This window comes from Trachemys scripta, chromosome 10 (assembly GCF_013100865.1).
Source record: "Trachemys scripta elegans isolate TJP31775 chromosome 10, CAS_Tse_1.0, whole genome shotgun sequence".
Taxonomy (NCBI): Eukaryota; Metazoa; Chordata; order Testudines; family Emydidae; genus Trachemys; species Trachemys scripta.
In genome coordinates this window covers 44997553-45009755 of record NC_048307.1, presented here as the reverse complement: position 1 = coordinate 45009755, position 12203 = coordinate 44997553, and the positions used below count along the sequence as shown (strand labels likewise).

The 12203-nt window shown below is 48.4% G+C and overlaps 1 protein-coding gene across 1 annotated transcript in view; it reads left to right on the top strand.

The window, feature by feature from the left end:
• LOC117883894 (casein kinase I-like) overlaps nt 1-12203 on the top strand; it is a 309830-nt gene that overhangs the window by 245866 nt on the left and 51761 nt on the right. Inside the window, exon 8 of the mRNA XM_034783736.1 lies at nt 8447-8531. Coding sequence (XP_034639627.1) covers nt 8447-8531 — 85 coding nt within the window. The remainder of the gene's footprint in view (nt 1-8446; nt 8532-12203) is intronic.

Below are 12203 nucleotides of genomic sequence, written 5' to 3'. Positions count from 1 at the left end.
TCCCCAGCCCTTCCCCACCACAGAGCCCACACCCCCAGTCAGAGCTTTCACCCCCCCACCGCACCCTCTGCCCGAGCCCTGAGCCCCTCCAGCACCCCAAACACCTCATCCCCAGTCCCAGCCAGAGCCCTCATCCCCCCCACACCCTGACCCTCTGCCTGAGCCCTGAGCCCCTCCCATACCCCAAACCCCTCATCTGCAGCCTCACCCCTGCACCTGCTCCCTCTGCATCCCATCCCATCCCCAAACTCCCTCCCAAAGCCTGCACCCCAATCCCCTGCCCCAGCCTAGGGCCTGCACCCCAGACCTCCTCCCCCACCCAAACTCCCTCCCAGAGCCTTGGGCAGGTGGGGGGTGGAGTTTGGGCAGGGGCGGGTTCTGGGCACCCCCAAAATTTCTACAAACCTGCCACCCCTGTCTGTAGCCATTCTGCCTCTGTTTCCCCTTCGTTTGCACCCCTCCCCGCATGAACTTGCTGTCTCCAGTGACCTTTTAAGCTCAAGCCTTTAATTCACTCATCACCAGTTCTCCTCAGGTTAGGAACAGAGTCTGTCAAAAGCAGATCTCAAAAGTCCCCAAAAAACACAGTTTTTCAGCTTGTCTTCCCTTCTTTAACTCTCACTCGCAGTTTTTATCTGGCCAGGGCTCTGCAGGAGCCACACTTGCTCCTCTTAGCTGCTCCTTCCACCAGTCCCAGCTCCACAGTCTTTTGTTTCCTGAGCTTCCCCTGCTTTCTGTCAGGCTTCCTTTCCTGCCTCTGGTAGTCTGAGCTACTCTCTCAGCCACATCCTCCCTGGAATCACCTGCTTTCTCTCAGGTGGGGCTCATCTTGTAATCATGACTGGCTTAGTCCCAGGGTCTCCAGCCCACAGGCAAACCATCCTGTTACATACACCAAACACTTCTCTTGGAGGAGACTTGCTATGGCCTTGTGTACACATGAGTTATTTCAGAATATCATAGGGTATGGTTTTAAAGGGTATGTCTATGCTACGGCATTAATCCGAATGTACAGAATTCGATTTTTGGCAACAGATTGTGAAGTTGAATGTATACAGCCACACTAAGCACATTAATTCGGCAGTGTGCATCCATGTACCGGGGCTAGTGTCGATTTCCGGAGCGTTGGACTATGGGTAGCTATCCCATAGTTCCCACAGTCTCCTCTGCCCATTGGAATTCTGGGTTGAGATCCCAATGCCTGATGGGGTCAAAAACATTGTCGCGGGTGGTTCTGGGTACATCTTCCCCCTCCCTCCGGGAAAGCAATGGCAGACAACCGTTTCGCACCTTTTTCCTGGGTGAACAGTGCAGATTCCATACCGCGGCAAGCATGGAGCCCGCTCAGCTCAAGACAGCAGTCATGAACATTGTAAATACCACGCGTGTTATCGTGCAGTTTATGCTGAACCAGAACCTGCAAAACCAGGAGACGAGGAGTAGGCTACGGCAGCACTGCGACGAGAGTGATGAGGACATGGAATTCTATCAAACCACGGGCCCCGGCGCTTTGGAGATCATGCTGTTAATGGGGCAGGTTCATGCTGTGGAACGCCGATTCTGGGCCTGGGAAACAAGCACAGACTGGTGGGACCGCATAGTGTTGCAGGTGTGGGACGATTCCCAGTGGCTGCAAAACTTTCGCATGCATAAGGGCACTTTCATGGAACGTTGTGACTTGCTTTCCCCTGCCCTGAAGTGCAAGAATACCAAGATGAGAGCAGCCCTCACAATTGAGAAGCGAGTGGCGATAGCCCTCTGGAAGCTTGCAACGCCAGACAGCTACTGGTCAGTCGGGAATCAATTTGTAGTAGGCAAATCTACTGTGGGGGTTGCTGTGATGCAAGTAGCTGAAGCAATCACTGAGCTGCTGCTACCAAAGGTAGTGACTCTGGGAAACGTGCAGGTCATAGTGGATGGCTTTGCTGCAATGGGATTCCCTAACTGGTGGGGCGATAGATGGAACCCATATCCCTATCTTGGCACCGGAGCACCAGGGTACCCAGTACATAAACCGCAAGGGGTACTTTTCAATGGTGCTGCAAGCACTTGTGGATCACAAGGGACGTTTCACCAACATCAACGTGGGCTGGCCGGGAAGGGTTCATGACGCTCGCGTCTTCAGGCACACTACTCTGTTTAAACGGCTGCAGCAAGGGACTTACTTCCCGGACCAGAAAATAACTGTTGGGGATGTTGAAATGCCTATAATTATCCTTGGGGACCCAGCCTACCCCTTAATGCCATGGCTGTGCATGAAGCCATATACAGGCAGCCTGGACAGGAGTCAGGAGCTGTTCAACTACAGGCTGAGCAAGTGCAGAATGGTGGTAGAATGTGCATTTGGACGTTTAAAAGATCGCTGGCGCACTTTACTGACTCGCTCAGACCTCAACCAAACCAATATTCCCATTGTTATTGCTGCTTGCTGTGTGCTCCACAATCTCTGTGAGAGTAAGGGGAAGACCTTTATTGTGGGGTGGGAGGCTGAGGCAAATCGCCTGGCTTCTGATTACGTGCAGCCATACACCAGGGCGATTAGAAGAGCACACCAGGAAGCGCTGCGCATCAGAGAAGCTTTGAAAACCAGTTTCATGACTGGCCAGGCTACCGTTTGTTTTTCCTTGATGAAAACCCACCCCCTTGATTGACTCGTTCTCTGTAAGCAACCCACCCTCCCTCTTCGATCCCAGCTTGCTTTCAAAGGAAATAAAGTCACTATCGTTTAAAAATCATGCATTCTTTATTAATTGATTATAAAAAGAGGGAGAGAACTGACACGGTAGCCCGGGTGGGGCTTGGGAGGAGGATAGGAGGGAAGGAAAAGGCCACTAAAAAAGTTCAATATAATGACAGCCTTTTGGTTGGGCTGTCCACTGGGGTGGAGTGGGAGGGTGCACGGAGCCTCTCCTCCCCCCCCCCACCGCGTTCTTACACGTCTGGGTGAGGAGGCTATGGAACATGGTGAGGGGGGAGGGAGGTTATACAGCGGCTGCAGCGGCACTCTGTCCTCCTGCTGCCGTTCCTGAAGCTCCACCAGACGCATGTCCGTTTGATCACGCAGCAGTCCCAGCGTTGCAGCCTGCCACCTCTCATCTTGAGCATCCCTCATGGCCTCACGTTCACTGGCATCTTTCCTATACTTTGATACCGTGTCCTTCCACTCATTCAGATGAGCTCTTTCATTGTGGGTGGATTCCATGATTTCTGAGAACATTTCGTCTCGCGTCCTTTTTTTTCGACGCCTTATCTGAGATAGCGTTCGGGACGCAGGAGGGAGGCTTGAAAAATTTGCAGCTGTGGGAGGGAGGGGAAAAAGGAGAGAAGTATTTAAAAAGATGCATTTTACAGAACAATGCTTATACTCTTTCATGGTGAACAACACTATTCACATTACATAGCACATGTGATTTCGGTACAAGGTCGCATTTTGCATCTTAATTTTGAGTGCCTGCAGCTTTGGTGTTAGAGATCACAGACGCAGGTCCGGGCAACAGAATTCGGCTTGCATGCGGCCATGGTAAGCCATGGTCTTTCGGCTTCTGCAGCTTTCCTACAAGCAGTGCCCTCCTTTCCCACATACCAAGCAAAGCCCGCTGAGTGCTGCAGTTTTCCTGTTAATGTGCAGCAGCAGCAACCAAACTAACCCCCCCCCCCCCCCCCCCCCCCCCCCCCAATTCTCTGGGATGATCCCTTTTTCCCCCCCCCCCCCCCAAGTGGCTGGTATCAGGGCCAATTCCCCCCCCTCCCACCCCGCGCTTGGCTAACTGCAGGGAAGGATTTCTTTTCAGCCACAGGCAAACAGCCCAGTAGGAATGGCCACCACCTCTGTCCCCTTAATTAAATTCCCCTATTTCAGCCAGGTTACCATGAACGATATCACTCTCCTGAGGATAACACAGTGAGATAAAGAACGGATGTTGCTTGAATGCCAACAAACACTGGGACCATACGCTGCCAGGCTTTGTCATGTGATGATACCAGATTACTTCCTGCAAGCATGGCATGGTCAAGTGTCCTACCATAGAGGACGGAATAAGGCTGCACTGCCAAGAAACTTTGTGGATAGGCTTTTGGAGTACTTCCAGGAGAGCTTCATGGAGATTGTCCCTGGAGGATTTCCGCTCCATCCCCAGACACGTTAACAGACTTTTCCAGTAGCTGTACTGCCCAAGTCCTCAGGGCAAAGTAATCATTAAAAAACGCTTGCTTTTAAATCATGTTTTATATTTACAAAGGTACACTCATCGGAGGTCCCTTCCATGGCCTCATTGTCTGGGGGTTGGGAGGGTGCTTCAGTCAGGCTGAGAAAAAGATCCTGGCTGTTGGGGAGAACGGAGTGCTGTGTGCTCTCCGCAAGCTCGTCATCATCCTCATTTTCCCCCTCCGCAGAATCCTCAGGCATGGCTGAGATTACCCCCACCTCGGAATCCACGGTCAGAGGTGGGGTAGTGGTGGCGGCCGCCCCTAGAATTGCATGCAGCTCAGCGTAGAAGCGGCATATCTGCGGCTCTGACCCAGAGCGACCATTTGCCTCTTGTTTTTTTGGTAGGCTTGTCTGAGCTCCTTCACTTTCACGCGACACTGTAGTGAGTCCCTATTGTGGCCTCTCTCCATCATGCCGTTGGAGATCTTTTCAAATGTTTTGGCATTTCATCTTTTGGAACGTAGTTCTGCTGACACGGAATCCTTTCCCCATATAGCAATCCGATCCAGTACCTCCCGTACAGTCCATGCTGGTGCTCTTTTTCGATTCTCGGACTGCATGGTTACCTGTGCTGATGAGCTCTGCATGGTCACCTGTGCTCTGCACGCTGGGCAAACAGGAAATGTAATTCAAAAGTTCGCAGGGCTTTTCCTGTCTATCTGGCCAGTGCATCCAAGTTCAGATTGCTGTCCAGAGCGGTCACAATGGTGCACTGTGGGATAGCTCCTGGAGGCCAATACCGTCGAATTGCGGCCACACTAACCCTAATTTGAAATGGCAATACCGATTTCAGCACTACTCCCCTCGTCGGAGAGGAGTACAGATATCGATATTAAGAGCCCTTTATATTGAAGTAAAGGGCTTCATTGTGTGGACGGGTGCAGGGTTAATTGGGTTTAACGCTGCTACATTCGAGATAAACTCCTAGTGTAGACCAGGCCAGAGTGGAAGAGCTATTCCAGAAAACCTGTGTGTGGATGCTCTTATTTCTAAATGAGTGCCTTTTTCCTGAATTAGCTTAATGCACTACCAAAGTTTGTAGATAGGCTCTGAGAGAATGTAAAGACTTCCTCAAATTAAAGAGTTGATCTCTCCAAGGAAATGGGGAGGAGTGTGTCTCTACCCTGTGTGGTCTGCCTCATACATTCCCTTGCCTGCAGGCCACACACATTCTTTGACTTGATCTAAAATGCCGGACAGATTATTGTATTTTCACACTTCCAGATTTCTCCCACCATAGAGCTTTGTTCTCCCCCTTCCAAACTAAAACCTTGAGGAGAATCCTTTCTAGTGCTTACACTGATACTTCTAACATGTTTCATTCATAAAAGGAGTATTTTAAATAATTCTTGAGAAACTGGAAACTGGACTCTCTGGAACGAGATACTGAAATGCAGACTGAGCAGCTTTGTTCTTGGGGTAGTGATTGAAGTGGAGTTCGCTGCTTCAGGATGGACACGCTCAGAAAATCATAACTGAGTGTGTTACTTCATATTCTTTCCTGGTAACCAGCTATATAGTTAATGTAGTCTAGACTGTAGACAAGTGTGTAGTAAGGGACAGTTAATCACATAAAAAATCAAATGTAGCCAGGTTTTGGCAGAAATGAAAATCTGATGCTAACCAATGTGCCAAAGTCAGGCTGGGGAACTGCAAGAGAGCAGTGGAAGGCAGATACATTAGCCCTAGAATGATAAAGACCCTTTTTCGGGGGTGCCATTTGGGGAGGACGGGTGGGCTCCTCTCCCTCCCCCACCCCCGGGTTTCATACCAGAGATCTGCTCACAGTGCATGCCCTCTCCCCAGAGGAAGCTCTTAACTGCAACACAGCTTCTGCTCTTGGGGTAGGGAGTTTGTTTATAACCAGAGGCAGGGTGATTAAGATAACAAAAGGCTTGTCATTAAATTAAGGATTGTTAGATGATCCCAAAAGCATTGCCAGGCACTCCATTTAAAAGATAGGAAACAAAGTTTTCAGACTAGAGAGAGGTAAATGGGGATAAACATTGAGGTGGCAAAATTTGCAGATGATATAAAAGTATTCAAGATAGTTAAGTCCACAGCTGACTGCAAAGAGTTACAAAGGGATCACACAAACCTGGGTGACTGGGTAACAAAATGGCAGATGAAATTCAATATTGATAAATACAAAGTAATGAACATGGCAAAATATAATCCCAACTATACAATCAAAAGGATGGTGTCTAAATTAGCTAAAACAACGAGGAGTCCTTGGGGCACCTTAGAGACTAACAAATAAATTTGTTAGTCTCTAAGGTGCCACAAGGACTCTTCATTGTTTTTGCTGATTAAGACTAACACAGCTACCACTCTGAAACCTCTAAATTAGCTGTTACCTGTCAAGAAAGAGATTTTGAAGTCATTGTGGATAGTTCTCTGAAAACATCAATGTGCAGTGTCAAACAAAAAAGTTAACAGTATTGGGAATCATTAGGAAAGGGATAGATAATAAGACAGAAAATATCATATTGCCTCTATATAAATCAGATTTGGACACCCATCTCAAAAAAGATATATTGGAATTGAAAAAGGTACAGAAAAGGGCAACAAGAATTATTAGGGGTATGGAACAGCTTCTGTCTGAGGAGAGATTAAAGAGACTAGAACTTTTCAGCTTGGAAAAGAGATGACTAAGGGGGGGTATGATAGAGGTCTAGAAAATCCTGAATGGTCTGGAAAAATTGAATAAAGAAATATTATTTACTACTTTGCATAACACAAGAACTAAGGGTCACACAATGAAATTAATAGGGAGCAGATTTAAAACAAACAAAAGAAAGTATTTCTTCACAGAATTTCTGTGGAACTCTTTGCCAGGGGATGTTGTGAAGGCCAAAATTATAACAGAGTTCCAATAAGAACTAGATATGTTCATGAAGGATAGGTCCACCAATGGCTCTTACCCAGGCTGGGCAGGGATGCAACACCATGTTCTGCATGTCCCTACCCTCTGTTTGCCAGAAGCTGGGAGTGCGCAACAGGATGAATCACTTGATGATGACCTGTTCTGTTCATTCCCTCTGAAGCACCTGTCATTGGCCATTGTTGAAAGACAGGATACTGGGCTAGATGGATGTATCTGCCCCCTGCTGTAACCCACTAGACCCCACTCCTCTCCCAGAGCTGAGATAGAACCCAGGAGTTCTGACAGGGTGTCTCTCTCTGCAGAGTTAATAACAAAGTAAGAATATACATTACAATTTTAAATCTAACCAGTGTCTCTTAAATGATTTGCCACAAGATGTCAGAACACGTTAGTATTAGAGCTGAGTGGGTCTAATATTTATTTTTTTCTTTTATATAGGAATTAGATAGTGTTCCTGTCCGCTAATTGCTAAGTTATTTGCCAAAAAAACTAGAGTTTTCCGGTCCCTAAGTAGTCCCTGGAATCTCAGTTAAAGTTGCCCTTCCCCCCACCAAAATCTGAAATGTTGCCCCTGCCCTTTTTCCTATAAGCTGATAATGGGTTAACTCAGGTCAAATAGGAACACCTGAGTAACCAAAGCTGAATGCCTGTTTAGGGGAAGGATTTGCGCCCCGGGGCCAACAGGAGGAAAACACCTCCCCAATGAGGTGGTGGGGAAAGGGATTCCCCCTTTGTTTTGTGTTTATAAATTGGTTTCTTTTTGTTTGGTGGAGGAGCATTCCTTGGGCCTGCTTTGAGGCCTACCTTGAACATACTGATAAGAAAATATGGAGAGGGAAGGCAAACACTGTCCAGAGTGGGGCTGATTTACCCCATACCTCACTAGCGCCAGAGGGGGAAGTGCTAAGTCCATTGAGACAGACGAGGTGCCTTGCCACACCAGGCTAACTGAGTAGTTGTTACTTGCTGAGCAGCTAGACGTTCTGTTACATGCACTAAGGTGAGAGCCCAAAATGCCTTGTCTAATAGTTGATTTTTAATATATTAAAAACTCATTCTCATGAAGGCGTGATGTTCAGCTAATATCTATAAGCTTAAACATGTTCTCCCTTTCAGATCTTAGCGATACCTTCAGAAACTCTCTAAGTAGTCTTTGCTCATAGCAAGTGAATTGTACAATAGCTGCTTTATATTTGTGTCTCATAAAGTGCAGTTTGGACAAAAAGTTCTTCTATCCTGATATGTGCAAGATTCTGTATAAAATACCTTTTGTTTTCACCCTCATAGCAAGGTCAGTTACCCTGCTGTTGGATTCTGTCTTTATACTTACGCTTCCTCTTTGTACCCTACAGGCTGACACCTTAAAAGAGAGATATCAGAAGATTGGGGACACAAAGAGAAACACTCCAGTTGAAGTTCTCTGTGAGAACTTTCCAGGTAAGGCCCAGTTGGAATTGTTATACCAGTTGTACTGTCTGTGTAAGGTGTCGATTAGGAACTGGACATAACCCATCCTATTGTATCATAGAAGATTAGAGTTGAAAGAGCCCTCAGGAGGTCATCTAGTACAACCTCTGCTCAAAGCAGGACCAACATATTTGTTCTGTCAGAAAATATTTGAATGCTGTTTGTTACATTGCTACTGTCGATGGCAAACACCTGGAGCTGCTACTGTGAATCAGTAGTGTGCTCTGTTCGCTCACTCTTCTCCAATCCTTCAGTCCTTACTTGCAGTTAATTTGCCAACACAGTTCTTTGTACTGAGGTGGTTGGAGAATGCTCAAGTGCCCGCTTTTGCTCTTTCTTCTGTGAAGAGGAATGCAGACAGCAGCCCCCACTTGGCCATCTTCCAAAAAAGTGTCTCATATTTGTCAATTGCCTCTCTCAAGTGACTGCCTCAGGTATATGGAGTTTATTCTCTGCAGAGCTCTGATATTTTTGAAGCAGTGAAAGAACTGGGTGGTCAATTTAGCACACCTTGGATGTCAACCTTGAGCAAGTTCCCTCAGGTGGATACTCACCAGGCCACCGGCACCGGCTTCCTCCAGGCCCTGGGGGTACTCAACTCCCCACCATCACCCTCCCACCCCTGCTCCACCCCAAGCCCCACCCCACTCCTTCCCCAAGTCTCCACCCCTGCCCTACCTCTTCCCGCCCCCACTCCATCCCCGCCCTGCCACTTCCCACCCAGCTCCCCCCCAAGAGGAATAGCAGGCACAATAGGTAATTATTGTTGTTTTAAGGAGCATTAACTTCCCAGCAGGATTTTGGTCAGAAATCCACTGGGTCCCAAGGTGAAATATGCCTTTGCAATTGGCTGCTCCCTTGTTCTGCCCTCTTCCATCCTCCACAAAGTGGAGCTCCTGCTTCTGGTTGCTGGTTTGGAACCTTTGCTGTCCTCCAGGCTTCAGATCAGAGCATAGCATATATGGCCTGATGGCAGCAACAAGAGAGGGAATTCCCTTTCCCATCCCACCCCCGTCCTTTCACCTCAGTGAGTGTGAACTACAAAGCCAATTTGCACCATTTCAAAGTTAATATTGCTAAGCAGGGGCAGTTCAGTTTTTCTGTCTGTAAAGTGTAGGGTTTCCATATTTCAGCAAGCAAAAAAGAGGACGGGAGGAGCCCTGCCCTAGCCCCGCCCCCGTCCTGCCCTAGCCCCGCCCCTATCCCTCCTACTTCCCCCCCCCTCAGGACCCCCAACCCTCCCCCCGCTCCTTGTCCCCTGACTGCCCCCTCCTGGGACCCCTGCCCCTAACTGCCCCCCAGGACTCCACCCCCTACCTAAGCCTCCCTGCCTCTTGTCCCCTGACTGCCCCCTCCTGAGACCCTCCCCCCATCCTAACTGGCCCCCTAGGACTCTACCCCCTACCTGTCCCCTGACTGCCCCAACCCTTATCCTCACCCCCACCCCCACACAGACCCCTGGGACTCCCACGCCCCATCCAACCATTCTCCACCCCCTGACAGCCCCCCCCAGAACTCCCGACCCATCTAAATCCCTCTGCTCCCTGTCCCCTGACTGCTCCAATCCCTCTCCCCACCCCTGCCACCTGACAGCCCCCCCCAGAACTCCCAAACATCCCCCCCACACTCCTTGTCCCCTGACTGCCCCCTCCTGGGACCCCTGCTCCTCACTGCCCTCCAGAACCCCACCCCCTACCTAAGCCTCCCTGTTCCTTGTCCCCTAACTGCCCCCTCCAAATGCCCCCCATGACCCTACCCCCTACTTGTACCCTGACTGCCCAAAACCTTATCCACACCCCCACCCCCAGAAAGCCCCCCCCCCGTCTCTTGACTGCTGCTCCCTCCAGAACCTTCCCGCCCCTTCTCCGACCCCCTGGCTCCCTTGCTGTTGGCCTTCGCCTAATGTCTCTGTGAGCTTGCTCAGGAACGACCTGAGCCGTTCGTCCCAGCACGCTGGGCAGCAGTTGGGGAGGAGCTCCAGACTGCCGGAGGCGATCTGCGAATGCAGGGAGGGAGGGAATGATCTCTGCTGCAGGGGAGAGGAGGAGGGGCTCTCTCTGGCTGTCAGAGCCGCAGTGGCACCATCCGGCCAGCTGCCCTGTTAGCTGCGCGTGCTCTGCATGGGGGTGGGGGGGGAAGTCCAGACATTTACAAATCCCCCCCGGACACTATTTTTAGCTCAAAAAACCGGACATGTCCGTGGGAATCCGGACGAATGGTAACCCTAGTAAAGTGACTAAATGCAAAAACCATGTTGATGCAACATTAGCAGTAGTATTATGGTGGCATCTAGAGGACCAAGCCTTATTGAGCTCTTCACTGTGCAGACATAACAGACAGTCCCTGCCCTGAGAAGTGCACAGTTTAACAGTGTGAATTTGAACAGGGCAGTGAATTCAAAAGTTATGGATCCCACAGTAACTAACTCCTCAGCACATATAAAGTGCTAAAAAGCTTTAGGTCAACAGTTAACTGGACTAGTAATCAGAATATCGTATGTGTAAGGTAGCAAGTTAATGTTACTCATTATGACTGTTGTATGAACAACTTATCCATAATATAACAATTGAATTTTCTGCATACAATATACATTGGATGGATTTTGTGGAGAATATGCTGACATTTGGATTCCTGATGCCTTTGCTTTAGTGCTTCCCAACTCTTCCATCATCATACCATTCATGGTGTATTAACATAGCTGTGTAGTTCTTGGCAGGGACAGTCTTTTTGTTATGTATTTGTACAACACCTAACACAGAGGAGCCCCAGTCACAGACTGGGCCCCAATGTGCTACTGCAGTTCAGCTAATATAAATCTCTTCCCCGCCCCCCCTCCAAGTAACTGCACGCACATACTGTACATAGCCTTATAGTGCAAACATCTCTACAAGAGCAATATGGTGACTGTCCTGGGATGGTCTCATGCCTTACCTGGCTACTTGAAGTCACTGTATGCCACCACAACAAATACTGTGTGTATGCTGTTGAGACTTAAAATTGCATTTATCACAAAACCACACATTTTTATTAATAATTGTTGCATTAATTAATGTGCAAAATAGAACTTACATACTCAAATTAAAAATCTACAATCCAGGGGAGGGCAGCAGGTGTCTGGAGCAGGCGGAAAACTTCACCTTTAAATAGTGTTTTAAAATTGTAGTGCATGTAAAGTATTATTTATTAAAGCTTTTTTTAAAAAAGAAAAGAAGGTAAGCACTGGACAAGGTAGTCAAGGCAGTTGTTTCGTCACATGATGCTGTGAAAAGGATCAAATGATTCTAAAATTAAAAAAACTCAGCTCATTCAAACATTAAAAGAATCAAAACAAAGAGGAAATATTGCTAGGTTTTGGAGAGAGACTTTCCTGGAGATGCTAGTGTGGGAATGAACAGCAATCAAACATGGTGGCAGATGAGCTGGCTCAGGATGGCAGTGTGTACTGCCTGGCAAGAGACCTATGTTTGATTCACAGGGTCAGATCCTTAATTTGAGCTGTCATAGCTCAAACTGAAGTCAGTGGAGCTGTGACCATTTACACCAGGGGTTCTCAAACTTGGGGTCAGGACCTCTCAGGGGATCATGAGGTTATTAGGTGGGGGGTCGCGAGCTGTCAGCTTCCACCCCAAACCCCGCTTTGCC